Source organism: Benincasa hispida, chromosome 2 (genome assembly GCF_027475165.1).
Source record: "Benincasa hispida cultivar pf3 chromosome 2, pf3_genome.v1.1, whole genome shotgun sequence".
Classification (NCBI taxonomy): domain Eukaryota; kingdom Viridiplantae; phylum Streptophyta; class Magnoliopsida; order Cucurbitales; family Cucurbitaceae; genus Benincasa; species Benincasa hispida.
Window position 1 is genome coordinate 15,098,785 of NC_143479.1, and position 19,638 is coordinate 15,118,422.

General features: G+C 32.5%; 2 protein-coding genes across 2 annotated transcripts; both read right to left on the reverse strand.

Moving 5' to 3' along the window:
* Positions 1 to 6,779: 6,779 nt before the first annotated feature.
* LOC120070754 (PLASMODESMATA CALLOSE-BINDING PROTEIN 1-like) lies at positions 6,780 to 9,499 on the reverse strand. Its single transcript, XM_039022630.2, has 4 exons — positions 9,259 to 9,499; positions 8,584 to 8,823; positions 8,236 to 8,269; positions 6,780 to 7,401 (listed from the first exon to the last, which is right to left on the reverse strand). Exons 1-4 carry the CDS (start codon positions 9,335 to 9,337, stop codon positions 7,122 to 7,124), a joined length of 633 nt encoding a protein of 210 aa, XP_038878558.1. The 5' UTR covers positions 9,338 to 9,499; the 3' UTR covers positions 6,780 to 7,121.
* A 5,141-nt stretch (positions 9,500 to 14,640) lies between these two features.
* TT7 (Cytochrome P450 superfamily protein) lies at positions 14,641 to 19,638 on the reverse strand. Its single transcript, XM_090310977.1, has 4 exons — positions 19,150 to 19,638; positions 19,064 to 19,070; positions 16,222 to 16,679; positions 14,641 to 15,462 (listed from the first exon to the last, which is right to left on the reverse strand). Exons 1-4 carry the CDS (start codon positions 19,597 to 19,599, stop codon positions 14,815 to 14,817), a joined length of 1,563 nt encoding a protein of 520 aa, XP_090167103.1. The 5' UTR covers positions 19,600 to 19,638; the 3' UTR covers positions 14,641 to 14,814.

Sequence of the window (19,638 nt, forward strand, 5' to 3'; positions counted from 1 at the left end):
GAGGCTTAGGGCATACATTCCAACATAGGCTTCACAGGGAGATCATCTATCATTTATAATGATAAAAGTGAAGAGCTTAAAGGTAAGAGTCAAGCAGCAAAAGTCAAAAAGTAAAATGCCAATATATAAAAACCAAATTGGGCAAAGCTAAAAAAGGTAAAAGGCGAAAAACAAAAGCTAAAAAGGCAAAAACTAATAAAGCAACGACTGAGAGAAAATTCACCTAAAAAGGCTAAATGACAATACGAAAGAACAAAAATTAAGATCAAGCTCAATCGTGTTGATGGAAGGTGAATCCAGAGATAAATATTCATAGGGGGTTGCTTGAGTCAACCTTAAGAATATAGAAGCCATATATCTCCACCATCTTCACATCAACATCCTAGTGGTTGCACTAACGCATTAGTAATAGTTTGAGGCTGAGTCTGACTCTAAGTATAGAGAGGCCAAAGATCTCAGCCATGCTCACACAAATATCCTTGTGGTTGCGTTAATATATGCCTCAACAATGGTCTGAGGCCAAGGGCCGCCTGAAATTTCAAAATATCGAGGAATATCTTGCAAGGCTGAAATAAAAGAAAAGTATTTTCTTTACTGAGGATGAGGAGGAAATATGAGCCACTCGAAGTTTGGAGAGGCAATATGAAGCCCAAAAAAGTTGGATTTTATTGGGTGACGAAGCTTAATCCGCAACAGAACTTAAAAACAAACTCATTCATATGCTAAGGAGAAAAAGTCATAGACCAAAGGTACATGGCCTCATCCTCAACCTGTCGATGATAAAAAAAGGCCTATGGCTGGACATTCACTCGATATATGGTGACGTACCCCCAACATATTGTTCAGAAAGAACCGAAGACAAGAAAACAAGATTGCAAGCAGTTGAAGTTATCGTCTTCTTTCTGTTATGATGTTGTAACCACCAGAGCTTTTTCGTTTACCATGAAGCGCCTGTGTATATATGGGGAAAAAAAAGAATAAAAAGAGAAAGAGCAAGGCATTCGTTCTGTAATAACTTTGAAGAATAAATAATAAAAGAGACCCTCCCAATTTGCACAGTGGACGTAGGCCTTTGGCCGAACTACTTAAACTCTTGTGTTCTTTCTTTCTAACTCTACAATCGTTTAGTATTTACTTAAGTATCGTTTACACGATCGTGTATTTCCTATTGCATCGTGTACATGATCGTTTAGCTCCACATTCGATCGTCTATATGATCGTCTATATGATCGTCTAGCTCTTCAGATGTCGTCTACACGATCTTTTAGCTCTAACCAACTATCGTTTACACAATCGTCTAATGCTTCGTTTTATCGTTTACATAATTGAACTATCGTTTAGTTTTTGGAGTTTAGTTTACACAATTGAGCTGCCATCAGGTAAATGATAGAAGAATTTTGAAGCCTCAGCATACAGTATCCCCTGACTCTTGAATTATACTTGACCGTTAAATCTGAGTACTTTGTGATTGCAAACGAGAAGATCTTAGTCATCTGGGACAACACATACTCTTTTGGATTTTCAGATCTCACCATATGTCTAAAGCTTATCGACAAACATTAAGGACAAAAGCTCCTACTTGATATATGGTGATGTACACCCCACATACTCTTTTGTGCTAACGCATTAGCGATGGTTTGAGGTTGAGGCTGAGTTTGACTCTAAGTATAGAGAAGCCAAAGATCTCAACCACGCTCACACAAATATCCTCTTGGTTTCGTTAATATATGCCTCAACAATGGTCTGAGTCCAAGGGCCGATCGAAATTTCAAAATATCGAGAAATATCTTGCAAGGCTGAAATAAAAGAAAAAGTATCTGCTTTATTGAGGACGAGGAGGAAATGTGAGCCACTCGAAGTTTGGGGAGGTAATATGAAGCCCAAAAAAGTTAGATTTTATTGGGTGACGAAACTTAATCCGCAGCGGAACTTAAAGACGAACTCATTCACATGCTAAGGAGAAAAAGTCATAGACCAAAGGTACATGGCCTCATCCTTAACCTGTCGAGACCAATGAAAGGCCTATGGCTGGATATTTGCTCGATATATGGTAACGTACCCCCAACATACTCTTTTGGCTTTTCAGATCTCACCATATGTTTGAAGTTTATCGACAAACGTTAAGGAAAAAAGCTCCTACTTAAAACCATCGAGGCATACATTGGAAAGGTGTCAAAATCACACTACGTGTTGTCTTTTGAGGCCAAGTAAAATGTGATTTCGGGATTGGTTCGAGCCCAAAAGGTTTGGACTAATCACTCTCTTCATCGTTAAATTGAGGCAAACCTCGGGATAACAAACTTTATACACTAAATGAAAACTTACAAGGCCGAGTAAAGTGTATCTTCAGGATTAGTTCAAGCCCAAAAGGCTTGGATTAATTGCTTTTTAAGTCAGTGAAACCAAGACAAACGGGGCGATGAGTTAAAATCACACTAAGTGTTGCTTTACGAAGTGGAGTATAATATGATTCGAAGATTAGTTTGAGCCAAAAGGCTTGGATTAATCACCCTATAGATCGTTAACCGAAGTAAACATCGGGATGATAAGACTTTATACACTAAGTGCAGCCTTACAAGGCCAAGTAAAGTGTGATCTTAAAATTGATTCGATCCAGGCTTTTTTTTGTGTTATTAACGTATTAGATATGAAGGTTTTATTTTAATTGGATGTACTTTTTTCAGTCTTTGGGTTATTTATTAGGGATTTATTTCTTTTTTTTTAGATATGTGAGGATTGGACTGGGATAGGCTCATTTTTATGAGCTATAACAGTTATTGCTCAATTTATTTATAATATCTACCAAATCAATAATTAATAATTAATTCAAGTTAGATATAATAATTAGTATATAATTTAATGGTAATTCATTTAATTTGGTCTGAAACCCAAAATTTAACGACCTACAAGACTTCAAATATGTGTTCGCATATATGAACAAACCTGTGTTTGTTAATTATTAGATATTTTTCTAAAAACAATATATATATATATATATATATATAAATATATATATATATATATATATATATATATGTATGTATGTATGTATATATATATATGTATGTATGTATGTATGTATGTATGTATGTATGTATGTATGTATGTATGTATATGTATATATGTACACACACTAATAACAACGCTTAAAATGATTGTGTATGGAATCTTACAAAACGAAGATTAAAATAATTAACATTATATAGAGCATTAAATGGACAAAAAATACAAACACCGAACTTGAATATAAACTATAACTTGCATTATTGAAATTTTATATATTTGCCTAAAGAATCAAATGCATTCAATCGTAATTATTATGATTTTAATTAGGGTTTGATTTGAAAGGTTTTTTGTTATAACAGTTTCCTATTTTTAGCTTTCTGTTTCCACTTTGGTGAATTGTAGTAAGAGTGGGTTGCTATTTTTTCTCCTTTATTTTCGTGGATGTAGTTTAGCTACTATTTAAGCTTAGCAACATTATCAATAAAAGATAGTTTGTTGTGCAATTCTTTTTTGTTCTCAACATTCTGGTATCAGAACCAAGGTGGTTTTGATTTTTCAAAGCAGTAGTCTTTGAAACTTTGCAACGAAATAACTACGAAAGGAAATAAGAATGAAGAAAGTTTTGTACAGCCGGCAATTCCACGTTTCGATGGTCATTATGATCATTGGAGCATGTTGATGGAAAACTTCCTTCGATCCAAGGAATACTGGGAGTTGGTCGAACTTGGATATGTTGAACCAACTAGCGAATTGTTGCAAACAGAAGCCCAGCGAAAGAAAAATGATGAGATGAAGCTGAAAGACTTGAAAGTGAAGAATTATCTCTTTCAAGCCATTGGTCGTACAGTTTTAGAAACCATTCTCAAGAAGAACACTTCTAAAGAAATATGGAATGCAATGAAGAAAAAGTTTGAAGGCAATGCAAGGGTCAAGAGGTCTCATCTACAAGCTCTTCGTAGAGACTTTGAAATTCTTGAGATGAAGTCTGGTGAAGGAGTGACAGAATACTTCTCCAGAGTCATGACGGTGGCAAATAAGATGCGGATTTATGGAGAAGATATGCAAGATGTGAAAGTGGTCGAAAAAATTCTACGCTCTTTAACAGAAAAGTTTAACTATATCGTTTGTTCTATTGAAGAGTCAAAGGATATCGATACTCTCACTATTGATGAGTTGCAAAGTTCTTTGATAGTACATGAACAAAAGTTTCAGCGACGAAGCGGAGAGGAGCAAGCCTTGACGAATGATGAAGGAAGAAGTTGAGGTCAAGGCAGCTACAGAGGAAGAGGAAGGGGTCGAGCAAATTTCAACAAAGAAAATGTGCAGTGTTACCGATGCCAAAAACTTGGGCCAATATGAGTGTCCTGAAAATAAAGACAAATTGCACAAAGCTCATATGGCACTAGGGATATCAACTGATCCATTGTATTTTAAAGATGCTATACAAGATGGAAATTGGAGGCTGTCCATGGACAATGAAATCAGATCCATTGAGAAGAACAAAACGTGGACACTTGTTGAACTACCAATTGGAGCTAAAAGGATTGGAGTAAAGTGGGTCTACAAAACCAAATACAATGAGCACGGAAAAATTGATAAGTACAAGGCTAGATTAGTTGCTAAAGGCTACTCTCAACAATATGGAGTAGACTACACAGAAGTTTTTGCACCAGTGGCAAGGATGGATACAGTAAGAATGATTATTGCTCTAGCTGCACAAAAGGATTGGAATATTTTTCAGCTTGATGTTAAGTCAGCTTTTCTCCATGGTGAGTTAACTGAAGATGTTTATGTAGAGCAACCAAAAGGGTATCAAAAGAAGGGTAATGAGCACTTAGTTTACAAATTGCACAAAGTTTTATATGGATTAAAACAAGCTCCACGTGTTTGGTTTAGTCGAATTGAAACACATTTCATCAATGAAGGATTTCAAAGGTGCGATAGTGAACAAACATTATTCACCAAGAGAAGTTTGGAAGGAAAAATTATCATTGTAAGTGTGTATGTTGATGATTTAATTTTTACTGATGATGATGAAACTATGATGATTGATTTTAAAAATTCCATGTTGCGTGAATTTGATATGACCGATTTGGGAAAAATGAGATTCTTTCTTGAGATTGAGGTGGTACAACAGTCTTCTGGATTTTTTATATGTCAAAGAAAATATGCATTGGAGGTTTTGAAAAGGTTTGGCATGCTGGAAAGTAACTCTGTGAACAGCCCAATTGTTCCTGGTTCCAAATTGAGCAAAGCTGGAAATGGGGTCCCTGTTGATGATACATATTACAAACAATTGGTGGAAAGTTTAATGTATCTTACTGCCACAAGACCCGATATGATGTTTGCTACTTGCCTTATAAGTAGGTACATGGCAAAACCAATGGAAGATCATCTTCAAGCAGCTAAAAGAATACTTCGGTACTTAAAAGGAACTGTGAACTATGGAATTCATTACATAAAAGGAGGAAATGCTAGATTGTTGGCATATACAGATAGTGACTATGCTGGAGATTTGGAAGATCGAAAAAGTACATCTGGGTATGTATTTTTAATGAGTTCAGGTGTTGTTTCGTGGTGTTCAAAAAAACAACCTATTGTGACCTTATCAACTACAGAAGTTGAGTTTGTAGCTGCTGCAATTTGTGCTTGTCAAGGAGTTTGGGTGAGGAAAATTTTGAAGGAGTTGGGCCATCCAGATGAAAGTTGCATTACCATATTGTGTGACAATAGTTCAACCATCAAGCTATCAAAAAATCCAGTTATGCACGGTCGAAGCAAGCATATTGATGTGAGGTTTTATTTTCTAAGAAATCTTACAAAAAATGGTGTAGCTAAATTGGTTCATTGTGGAAGCCAAGATCAAGTGGCAGACATTATGACCAAACCCTTAAAGTTAGAAGTTTTTCAGAAGCTTCGAAGGTTGCTGGGAGTATGTGAATTTTCAGAGGAAAACTAATTGCTCCTGAGCATTTAGTTTAAGGGAGGGAATGAAAGGTTTTTTGTTATAACAGTTTCCTATTTTTAGCTTTCTATTTCCACTTTGGTGAATTGTAGTAAGAGTGGGTTGCAATTTTTTCTCCTTTATTTTCGTGGATGTAGTTTAGCTACTATTTAAGCTTAGTAGCATTATCAATAAAAGATAGTTTGTTGTGCAATTCTTTTTTGTTCTCAACACAATTTTCATATTCGTACTAAAAGTTTTGTATCTAAACACTTTAAGAGGTCATTTTCTCATTTTTCTATTTTATATATTAATATTAAAAAAAAAACTTTTCTCTGATATATGGATATATTGACGTGAACATTTAATTGAAATAAAATAGACAAGAATGAATATTATATTATATATTAACAAAGATGTTTCATGCTAAACCATTGTTCTAGAATAAGAAAAATCGTCATTCCCAATGAAACCTGTCACTATTGCTAACCCGAATAGATTTCGTAGTAAATGACCTCTTCATATTTTTCAAGCCAGATATTAAACCATTGTAATTTATCGTTTATTATAGATTTAAAAAAAACATAATTTTCACAAATAGAAAAAATGTTAAACTTCTATGATTGCCTATTCATAGAGACTGGGAGAAATTGATAGAAATCTAAAAGAATTAAATTTGATTATTTTATATAAATAGTTTTCTATACTTTTCTATTTCTAAAAACCCTCTTAAAATTACATCATTTATCAATTATTTAAAAATATAACCCTTCATTCAAATAATTTCCATATTAAATCATTCACTTATGAAAAGGGGCAAAATAAAAAATGTTGAATGAACATGGCCATTTTAGATCCGGTAAAGTTAGCATAGACAAAGAGAGAAGAAAAAGAATAGTCTATGGGGTCCCACTAGAGCATGAAAAATCCATACAAAAAGGAATTAGGAGCCCAACTTCTTTTTTTCTTCTCTCTCTCTTTATGGTACCAAATGGGAAAGAGTAAAGAGAGTGGGGGAAAGAACAAACAAACAAAACAAAGCTGTCTAAGAGTAAAACCAGTACATCAAGAACAGGAACATCACATGCTAGCCACCTTGCATTTTGGAATCCAATCTGACCCCTTCACCAACCATAACCACAACTATTCCAAAAATAAAAGAAAACTGCCATCAAGCCATATGCCCACATAACAAGAGAGTGAATAAAAAAGCAAGTACATTGGCAATTAGAGTGAGTTCGAGTCTCGATCCGCTGTCGCTGTAGTCGGTGTTCATCCCGCCCACCCCCGATGGTCCTAGACCGTTGTTGCCACTACCAAACCCATTCCCACCGAGGACGCCGGTGGGCGTTGAAGAACCAAATGGAGTGTTGGTTGTGGGAGTCAATCCAGTGCCTGGGTTGGTGGTGGTTGGAGTCCCAGTTACTGGTATAGTGCCACTGTTTACAGGGCTGCAACAACAGGTTACCCAAAAATGAGATACAAATAACCAAAAAGGTTTGGATTCATTAATAAATTAATGGTTCATTTTGGATAAGGTAGCTTTTAAATATGCATCTCATCCTTGATCCTTTCTACAAGGAAAATTAACCAGTTTTTGACAAGAACATTTCAAATTAGCTCCAACAGAAAAGACAAACAGTTCTTCCCCAAGAAAATGAAGTGCTTCATCAAAAATCATGGTCTGTCTGCCTAGGATTGGCTTCCCAGGCATTAAAATGTAGCTCAAATCTCAATAATTTACAATCTCGAGGAGTAACATAAATCTGATCAAAATTATGAAGAAACTACATTTTCAACCTCTATAATCTTTTGAGTAAATATATTTACCAGTATGGAGTTTTTATATTTAAAGACAACAATGGGGGCGACAATTATAACCTCTTGAGTAAATGTGAAAAGTTGAAAAACACAGTCCAAGGGGGAAACAAAAAGAAGAAGATCATGAAATCAAAAATAGTCAATTGACAAAAAGAGCAACTATGATTACAGAACAATGGGATGATGAGGAATCTAATGGCAAAAGTTTCTTTTTCAACAGTATCCATGATTATTGTTAAGTTTTTAGTTAAAACATGCCCTTATCCTGTTCAAGTAAAAAAGGCTCTCCGTTTGTTCAAATGAAAATAAAACGTAAAGTAAGAATACTTTTAATATTATGCTAAGGAACAAGATTAAAGTGGATAAAAGGTCCAGAAATAGAACTGGGAATAAATTATTACTATGCCTAACTTTCTTTGTTTCTGTTCAAATAAACATGGTGGAAAGTAGGTGCAGAAGTATACCTGGCGCTGGAAGGATAAACGCAGCCTGAGATGCCTGAGAAAACACCAAGATATTGAAAACAGAAATCAGATTCTTATTTCTCAACATGATAAGAAATATGAAAACAAAAATGCGTTTTATTTTTAAAGTAGTAGCTGAAATAGATGGCCAATGAACTTTGAATGAGTAGCTTGGATAGATTGCCAAAAAGGTTGGAATTTGTGGCTATAACTAGAATCCAAGTTAGTTCCGAGGTGGGTTTGTTTCCATTTTTCCTCTCTCAAAGTTAATCAGATCTTAACTGACTGAATCTTCTTATTTAGAATGAACTAGAGAAAAACATGTGGAGGTAGACAGCAAAATCTTACTGGGGTCAGAAGTGGTGACCATTGCTGTGCCAGAAAAATCACAGGAACCTGGAGCTTGACCCTTCCTTTGAAAGTAGCTATTAGCAGCAAAGGAACAATGAGCCTTGACAGTGTTGGGAAGGAAACAGCCTCCATTTTGATGAATAGGGATACAGTCAGCTCCAGCTCCACAAGCAAAGTCCAGTGTTTTCTGGAGAGCAGTATCACCCACTTCATCCTTGCAAACGCACCATGTTGCACCTACAAATTCCAGAAACCAGCATTTCAACAGAGAGCCAGAAGAAACCAAAGACTATGCAAGAAACAGAAGAAAATATACCAAACTCAACAAGATCTAAACATCTATAAGAAACCTCAGAAGTACTGGAGACTCCCAGAAATTTTAAACCCCTTATCCATCCAAAAAGAACCACAGATTTCAAACTAAAAAAGAAAGCTATATCTTTTGAACCAAAGAACAATAACTACATAAATGAGACCATAACTAGAAGATCCATCGACACATTTCTGCAAAGAGAGTCAAATGCACATTTAGCACATTTGCATAGCCTTTAAAGATAACTCACAGGCAAAATGCTTGAATCAGCCAAAAGATTAATGAGAAGTCAGTATATATGGCTTTAGTCTACACTACAAAGGTAGAGAACGAAATACATAAAAATGCAGGGAGCTTACTTGAATGGCCAGTCATGGCCAGAATAAGGAGCCCAATGGCTAAAAGAGGCATAACCCAAGACATGATTACAAAGCTCATATCAGATAGTGGCCAGAAGAAAGCTCTCACTACCACACACGGAAAGAGAGAAGGGTGGAAAGAAAAGGGGGAGGAGAGAGTGTTTAAGAGAGTGGAAATGTAAAAAACCCTGAAGTGAAGGGGTATGTTCTATACAGAATAAAGGCAGTGGCTTTTCAGAGTGTAATTGTAAACAATGGCATCAATGAGAATGGCCCACTTTTGTGTTTCTAGCCACTGTTCTTTCTGCTCTTTGTTTACTAGTAGGCGCGTGACACACCAATCAATAACTTCAATCTATCAACTCAAAGAAACTAAGAACATGTTAACCCATTTGTAAACGACGTTCGGTTCAACCATATAGAGCTGTTGGTCACAGTAGAAAAATAAAGGAACTGCCAAACCATTCCGAAACAATTTGAAACTTAATTCTTTGATCGAATTAAAACCAAACTTCAATTCACCTCATTGTTTTTTCCCCTTTTTCACACAAAACGATTAAATGCCTTACTCCAATTACACAAACACAAATGAATAAAAAAAAAAAAAGAAAAAAAAAAGGGAGGAATAAGAATCAATCAATATCCCCAATGCTGACCCTAAGCAATTGAAATTATTATTTTAATGTACAAAACACAATTTAAAATAAATATAATATAATCTTAGAGCTAAATCTTCGTGAGAGAATTTCTCGAACAATACATCTTACCTTTTCTTGAGAAACGGGAGATTTCTCTTGTTTCTTCTCAACGGCTTAAACATTTGAAGTGAAACAAAAATTAGACCCCACAGGTTTTTTTTTTTTTCAATAGGTAATATTATTATAGAACAACAAATCCCACGAGACCAAGACACCAATGCAAAAAGAGCACCTACAAAAAAACAGCCAACAAAAAGGCCAATACGAACAAATAACCAAACATCCAGAAGAATAAAAAACGCCCCACAATTCGGGAACCTCAGAAACTGGACAAACAGGGTTAGAGGATCCAAACAAAGAACGAAGAAATCGAAAAAACTAGAAAAGTTCATAAAGATCAATCCGCCACAAAGTAACACGTGCACGAACCATAGATCTAATCAGCTGAAACACAGTAGACACCAATCTCGACTGACTACTATGTAACCGATGGTTTCTCTCTTGCCAAATATAGTAAATCAACGTACACTGGAATACTCTAAATAACTTACTCCTCACACCCTTACTAGACCCCACACCCAATTCAACTCCACATCCCACCCAGCAACACGATGAAACGAACCCAACAAGCATACCAAACCCTCCAAAATTTCACGTCCAAACACACAATCAAAGAACAGATGATTCCTGGACTCAATCTTACCCAAACATAGCAGACAAGCATTATCCACCGACTGATCCCATCTCCTCAACCAATCTCGAGTCCCAACCTAACCTTCACTGCCAACCAGCACAAAATGAATGTGTTAGAATATTACTCCCATACCAAAGCAGACAAGCCCACGCCACCCTAGACACCTAGGACACAAATTCTGCCACGCATCAGCAACAGTGAAACGATCATTACCCCTTGGAACCCAACGGTTTATTTATTTTACTAAAAAACGAAAAGAAATGCGAGGCACCAGATAATCCCCGGTAACTTAAGTAACTAAAGACCCTATCAATTCTTGTGAATAGAAGGACTAAGCATATTTTATTAATCAAATAATTAACTAACATAATAATAAATTAATTAATTTTAAATTTAATTGATCTCCTACGTTTAATTAAATAATTATTTATTTTTAGTTTTTATATCCAAATTATTGAATTGAATACAAATATTTAACTTCTAAACATTAATATCCTGCACATCTAAACACAGATAATAATTATCGCGGTATTTAAAATTCAAGACATTCAAATTTTAGATATTTAATACCCATGAAACAATATTTATGATCCAAAGAGTCCAAAAAAAATTATTGTGTTCAAATTTAACGAATGATTAAAGACCTTATTTAATTTCTCAAACTCGATTTTTTTCCATCAAACGTGATTTATATACACTCAATTCACTTACTTAAAAAAACAAAAAAACAAAAAACATGGTAGCTGTTTTGGTAGTTATTTTTAATGGTAAAACTCCTCAAAATTTGTATCTTTATCCTTATCTTTACTATATTAAAAAAAAAAAGTGACTTAGATAAAGAATCTTTTGAGGACAATTTTGTCCAAAGTCTTATTATATAATACCCAAATTATCCTTCATATTTCTCCAAATTTTTTCTCCTTCTCTCCCCTCACTCACAAAAAAATCACCACCACCACTTCCTATTCATTAATTTTTGTCTCTCTCATTAATTTTTACAAATTTTTCATTAAAGACATTAAAACCAGTTTTCATTTTAATGAGTATAACCATCTTTTTCATCTTAATTGTAAGCATTAAAGGTGAAATTTTAAGATGAATATTAAGAGTTTTAGGGGGGGAAATGCAAATAACTCTTAATCTTTTTCAATTTGATAACAAAAAAGTTGAATGGTCCACTATAATACATAATTTTCATTCACCTCAAAATATTTTGTGGATTAAGGACTCATTGTCAAACAAATTTATTATATTTTTCTCTTCATGACAATAGTAATAATAATTATGGCTAAGTGTTTGATTCAAGATACATCTTAATTTTATGATTTTTTATCGATAATTTATTTCAAATTTTGAATTATGTTGCTGCATTGGATTGTACCAAAAAACTATATTTGTGCAATTATTTTTTTTTTGTCAAATAGATTAAATGTCTCTCGATCTTATGACCTTTTGTCGGTAAATTGGATTGATGTGTGAAAAAAAATACGTCATTATTTTTTTTATTATTATTAAATGCATGCAATATGAATTGATGTAATAAATATAAAATTAAAAAAATAATAATAATAGTGATTCATTATAATAGAAGAGATCTTACATTCTCCATATATATGGTCTTGTGCATTTATCTTTTGACTTATTGGAAAGTAAAAAATAATTATTTTTTCTGCCTCAATTTTTTTTTTCACATTTATTTATTTTAATTTTGTAAATGTTGCATATCATTCCATTTGTAAGTCATGTAATTACCACAACATGATTATGATCTTTTTTCCAAATAAACTGAAACCTTTCTGAATCTGACAACATATTTATATATAATTTCATGCATTTATATTTTGATTAATTGTAAAATAAATAATTTTTTTTTTATATTATGTTTAGTATTAGGGTTGTTTTTAAATATAGAAAAACAAATCAAAATATTTACAAAATATAGCAAAATTTTAGAATTATCAATGATAGATATTTAGTGTCTATCAACGTCTATCCTTTATAGTTATAAAATTTTACCAATAAATATTTTTAACAATTTTACCATTTGAAATAATTTTTCTTAGTACTGTGTATTTTTTTAACATTTATTTTACCTTTAATAGAAATAAGTGGGATAATTGAGAATTAAACTTGCATTTAGTAATGATAAAAGGGTTTTCTTAACTAAAGTTAATTAATATTTACAATATCAAATAAAAATTAATTGTGGTTTTATTTTAAATTAATATTTATGATACTAAATAGAGGCTTTTTAAATATAAAAAATATTTAAAAATATTTACATTTTATAGAAAAAATTTCAAAAGTATAAACACTTTGGGAACTTTTTACTATAAAGTGTAAATATTTTTAAAAATTTTCTATCTATAATAATTTCTCTATTAATAAATAAAAATTAATTGTGGTTTTATTTTAAAAATTAGCCAATGTTTTTAAAAACTTAAAACAATAAAATAAACAAGATAAAATAGACGTTGAATACAATTTTAGAATTAAAAAAAAATGATATTTTTAAATTTTACACTTAAAAAATATCTATGTTAAATTACATTACACGGACAACGTATGTTAAGACTTCTAGTATTTTTAAACATGACAAAATGTCACTCAGGGGTTGCTCGAGATCATATGAGGTCTTAGACAAAACTTTGATAGAAAAGCCTTTATATAGAAAATATTATCTAAATTTTATTTTTCTTGCTTTTTGAGATGCAGAATTGTGTATTGAATTTTTCTACTATTATTTTCTTATTGACTTTTTTTATATTCATATTCATATTTTCTAGTAGACATATCGATATTCTATGTAAATATAAACAAATCTTAGATGTTAAGGTATTGAAAAATCAATAATGTGATTTTTTTTTCAAAAAAATGTAAGAGAATTTGAATGGAAAAACCTAAAACTTTGAATCAACTGGATTGAATTGAGGAAATAATTTATGTTATAGCAAAATATCGATGAAAGTCTGCGAGTTAGAGAAACTTAGAGAGAGAATTCAACTTAAAATGTCTACGCTACCATACATAATATATTTGGAGAAACTTTCACCTCAACGTAAACTTGTAAGAATTTTAAGGGAATTATATTAATGATTGAGACTTTTTAAAGAAATTTGAAAGGATTCATGAATAAAAAAAATAAAAGGTTAATAAATTTGAAATGTCGACCAATCAAAATTGAGAAAGTTTATGAGTTGATTTATTATCAATTTTTTTAATAGTTTGTATTTTTAATATTATAAGAAAAATTTTATGAAAAATAATAAGTATATTATTTATATTTTAAATTTAATTTTATTAAAAATTAAATTAAAGAAATACCAATTTTATTTTTTATATATATGAGACATTTCTAAAATAGGGACTTTAGGCCATCACTCGTCTACAGCTTAAACTGGCCCTAATATCACTGCACTCAATTTACACTATAACTTAAAATTTTAGGCAAAATACACGTGATAGATTCAAGTAATAAATTTTAGAAGATATTAAAAACTTTGCCAAATTTATATTACTTTTAGATTATATGACTTTTTTTATTCTCTCTATCCACTTTTATCTCGAAAAGGATATTGAAATGTTTTCTGAACTGGGAATGTTTGCAAGACAGGTATTTATAGGCGATTTTAACTAAGAAATTAATAACTAATAAACAATAAAATGTTACCAGAAATAGCAATCAACTTTTCAATAATATAAATAAAGTTAAACCATAAATCATAAATTAATGTGTTTGGAATATATTTCAAGTATTTAATTTTAAAATATATTTTTAGAAAAATTAGAACGTTTGATAAGCATTCAAAATAATTTTTGAAATATATTTTAAATATTTTGATAAAAAAAATATTTAAATAAAAACGATTTTTAAAAAATACATTTTTTTAAAGTCAATCCAAACGGGTCCTAATAAATAGTTATCTCCCTACACAATAATATTAAAATAAAATGAAATAAAAAAGAGAGAAAAAAACCTGAACAGTATGATAAAATCGAACAGTTGTCTTTTATCAACTAAGCTCAAATAGACACAATTTAATAACTAATATTACAATAAACCAGCACGAGATACCTTGCAACTTATAAACTAATTTTTCCAAATCAAACACAAGAAGAGAACTTACAACCAATAACAATAGGTAGAAGTTAGAACTAACGAATTTAAGGTGATTTTTGATAAACCCCAGGTAATAATCTAGGCCGTGGATGCACAACCAAGGGCTGGGCCCGACGCAGGGTCAGCCCATAAGCCTCGTCCATGTTCAACTCATCAGGCAGAAGCCCATTAGGTAAGGCCCAATCAAAGGAATGGACCAATGTGGCAGTTAACATCTGAACCATCCTCAGGCCCATACTCATGCCCACACAAATCCTTCGCCCAGCCCCAAAAGGAATCACCTCAAAGTCATTTCCCTTCACATCCACGTGGGCCTTCTCGCCACCTGGGAGGAACCTATTGGGCCTGAATTCGAGTGGGTCGGCCCATTCTTTTGGGTCACGACCAATGGCCCATACGTCGACCAAGAGAGTGGTGCCTTTGGGGATGTGGTAGCCGTTGATTTCGCAGCTCTCGGCGGCCATGCGGGGGAGGGAGAGCGGCGTCGGTGGGTGGAGCCGGAATGTTTCCTTCACCACCGCCTGAAGATAAACCAATTGCGGCAGGTCTAGATCGGAAACTGCTCGATCACGGCCCACTACGGAGTCCAGTTCTTGTTGGGCTTGGGCCATCATTTTGGGATGTCTGATGAGCTCTGTCAAGGCCCATTCTACTGTACTTGCTGACGTGTCGGTTCCAGCTGTAAACATGTTCTATATGAAACAATAAGGATTTGATTTAGATTGATTGTAATTCTATAATGAAAGGGTTTGAATTTGACATTAACCTTCAAATCATACCATTGAAGACTAACTTAAATATAATTGAAGTTCAAATCATTGTTTTTTTTTCTAAATTTATTGTTAGATAGGCTAAATTATAAAAATAAAGAATTTTTCCATTTATTTGAAAAATATCAATATTGATTTAAAAACTGTAACATTATCCTTGACATTTTATAAATGTTTTAAAATTATCATTAGAGTGGAAATCTTTCAAATTTTAGATAAAAATTGATTCTCATCATTGTATATAAGCGACTCTAAAACATTGTGACAATATTAATATTTGTTTTAAGTCTTAGGTCATGAAAAATTACTCTCGTTTCAAGTCTTAGTTTTATATGGAAGGATACCAAATTTCTATTACTATAATAGTTTTGAAACATTTATAAAAAATTAAAATTAAAATTACAATTAATGAAAGAATAGATATATTTTTTTTAAATAACCAACAATGACCATTTTAGGCTCCACTTGATAACCATTTTTTTTTTGAAAATTAAGCTTACGAATACTACTTCCACATCCAAATATTGTACTTAAGAAAAATGCAAATTATAAGTAATAAATGGAATAGACTTGATTTTAAAAAACAAATTAAAAAATTAAGCGAGACCTTAATAATTTAATTAAAACATTTTTTTGTGGGTAGGAAAAAAAAAAAAGAGAGAAAAGTGAGAGAAATAATACCAACAACAAAGCCTTGATCTCAGTATCATTAATCTTCTCATTCTCATCTTCAGCTGAGGACAGGAGAGTACTCAGCAAGTCTTGGTGGCCGCCGCCGCGGCCTCTGGCCAATAAATTCTGGTGCTCCTCCACGATCTTAGTCAAAAAATCATCGAACCATTTGTGAACCTTCTTCATCTCACTGGCCACACCCAGCAAATCAAGCCACTCAAGCGACGGGAAAAAGTCGCCGGGGTTGAACTTTCCGGCCAGTATCATCACTTGCTCTACCATTGCCTTAAATTGTTTCGCCTCTGAATCGTCGCCACTGCCACCATCACCGAAAACACGTCGGCCGATCATTGTCCGTCCGAGTGCATTCGCAGTGCACACGGTGAGCAAGCTCCCCAAGGCTGCCGGAGCTTCGCCGGAGCTTCGCCGGAGCTTGCAAGAGCCTGTACCAGCACCGCTATCTCCTCCTGTACTCGGACATATATTTTAATTATCTTTACTATTGAGAAAATTATCGATAATTTTTTTTATAGAACAGCATAAATTTAATATCTATTATAAAAAGAAATACATTTTCTCATTGATTTTCAAATTTAGCATAAATTAGATTTTTTTCATTTTAATTGTATCACGTGGTACACTCTCATTGAGTGCTGGTTAGGCTACATTTAATTTTTTTCTTATTAAAAAAAAAAGAGAGAGAAAATGAGCCCTACTTAATTTGTCATAGGTTTAAAAATTATATCAGAAAACTATAGGACAAAATTTACCCACAAGTTAGATAACTCCAGTTAGACTTAGAAGATTAATTTGAGGGATAATAATTACAAAAAAAAAAAAAAAAAAAACAAAAAAAAACAAAGATAGCAACACCTAATTTTTTCTCGTTCGTTTATATCTTTTGGTTTATACACTTACACGCACGTTTCTGTCGATTTCAAAGAAAGTATAGTTTTGTCTTTGCGTAAGTCATCGACAGTTCCATTATTTTTTTCATACTCATATTACCACTATACTGTATTAACTTTTCATTGATTATCATATCTAATTAACCATGTCCGCAAGTTAATAAAAAATATCACGTGTCATTAGTAAAATCTCCACAAAAGATTTTAATTTTATGGGTATTGACGGACATATCGATAAAATATTAATATCGACATATATAATTTATAAAATTTATTTAGATTAATAATTTAAGTTGTTTTTACTCCAAAATTAAGTTGTTATTAGTAGCGAATATTCATAATAATTTTCTTTTAAAGTATTACCGAACATTCATGTAAGATGTTAGAGATATTCATAAATATAAAAGTGATTAGTAAATTTATAATTTTTTTCCTTGTCAAATGCTTATCCAACTTTTGTTGATTAAACTAAAAGAAGAAAAAGAATTTACCGTTGAGCAATGATTAGGTGAAATAATTATTATTTTTAATAAAAAAAAGAAATTAAACATCTAAATCTCGTTTGGTAATATTTTTTTTAATTTCTTTTTTAGAAAATTAAATTTAACGTGATTTAAGTAAAACTACTCGGGAGAGTAAATAATACAAAAAAGCAATTTAGAGATGAAAGTTATATAGACTTAATTTTTTTAAAATAAAAATAAAAAAAACAAAATGGTTAGAAAAGGTACATAATTTGTCTTGGGAGTGAAAATTATGAGCGTAGACTTAATTATTACTGCACTCTCTTTTGTTATCTGACACCATACTTTCGACTGATCATTTTCATTCCTTTTTTACTGTCGTTACAAAAATGATCATTTAATAGTTTTTTTTAAAAAAAAGAACATTTAATTTGCACCATTTCTGTTTCATGTTCAACCCAATTTATTTTCCTAATTACAATCTATCTATCTATATATATCTATATATGTATGTATAGATTAAACAAAATTTAGAAATATAGAGAACACAATTAACTAAAACTAAAAACAAGTGACCAAATTAGTATTTAAATATTAAATTCTAAAAAAAAAAAATAACAAAGTAATTTAAATATATTGAGAGAGATCGATCAAACCTCACATCGAAGGATTTAATTTTGCCCCTAAAATTATCAACTTGGGTGTAAGATAAGTTGGGTTAGATTAGGTTAAATCACTTTTCAAGACGTGAGTTCTTCGACTTAAATAGTTTTTACTAAATAATAAACCCAACCAATACAACCATAAAATATTTTAGTTGTCTCATATCTTTTATTAAACTTTTTGTTGTAAAAAATAAGTAAAATATCAATATGAAAAAAATTATTTAATTACTTAATTTTATGTATTCCATTAAAGTTAACAACTCAATTTAAATTTATATTATGATTTTTCTTCTTTTTAAATAGCTAAAAAAATCATTTTAAGGAGTTGTTGGATAATAAAATAAAATCAAAATCAATATATCTAGTATAATAAGTAAAAAATTACTTTTTAAAATTAGTAATAAATTAGAGTTAGTTCCGACTTATTTTGGTGGTATCCATCCAACCAAACTTATTAAAATTTCATTTATTTGAACTTTAACACAATCGAAATTGTATAGATTGGGTTGGATTGATGAGTATTTTGAGACATCAATCTTCTTGGATGCAAGTATACCCATCCAGTTCTGTTGAATTGAGTGTTGGTTGAGTTGATAACTCAAAGGATCAAACAAAATCTTTAACCCAAATTGTCGATTATATATATATATATAGAGAGAGAGAGAGAGTCGTGGCTAGGCTGCAACTAGGAGTTCTTTTTCTCTTGTTGGCTTTCTCCCATTATTTCACGGGGATCTCGAATGTAGCCGTTTGGGCATTTCTAATTTTTAAAAAAGTTTTTCTTTGCATCTAATAATAAAAATAATACGAAAACCTATTTTCTGAGAAGAAAAAAATTAGGGTAAAAATCAGGTATGCATACATATAAACAGAAAGAAAACAAAAAAAATCAGAACGAACCTCCCGTATGCGGCGATGATCATCTAGGGCTTTTGAGGAGAACAAATGGACGGTGCTGATCTTCCGGAGTAATCGCCACCGTGGACCGTACGGCGCAAAAACCATATCCTGATAATTATAAGCGATATATTTTGCACCGGCGTTCGGCGGCCGGCTAAGGAAATTAGTGTCGTGAACCTTTAAGAGTTTCTCCGCCACCGCCGCTGATGCCGCCACAACCACGCCGACAGAGCCTAATCGGAGGTACATCAAAGATCCATACTCGCCGGCCATGGCGGCGAGTAGGGAGTGGAGAGGTGCTCCGCCGATCTGCGGCATGTTTCCTACGATCGGCCATGGCTTCGGTCCTGGCGGGAGGCGGAATCTGCTGCGGCGGAAGAAAGTGCGGTGGAGGAGAATGGTGGAGGCCAAGGTTACTACGGCGGCAACGATGAGGGCAATTTCGTCCATGATATATTTTCCTTTTATGTTATTGGTTCGTTGACATAG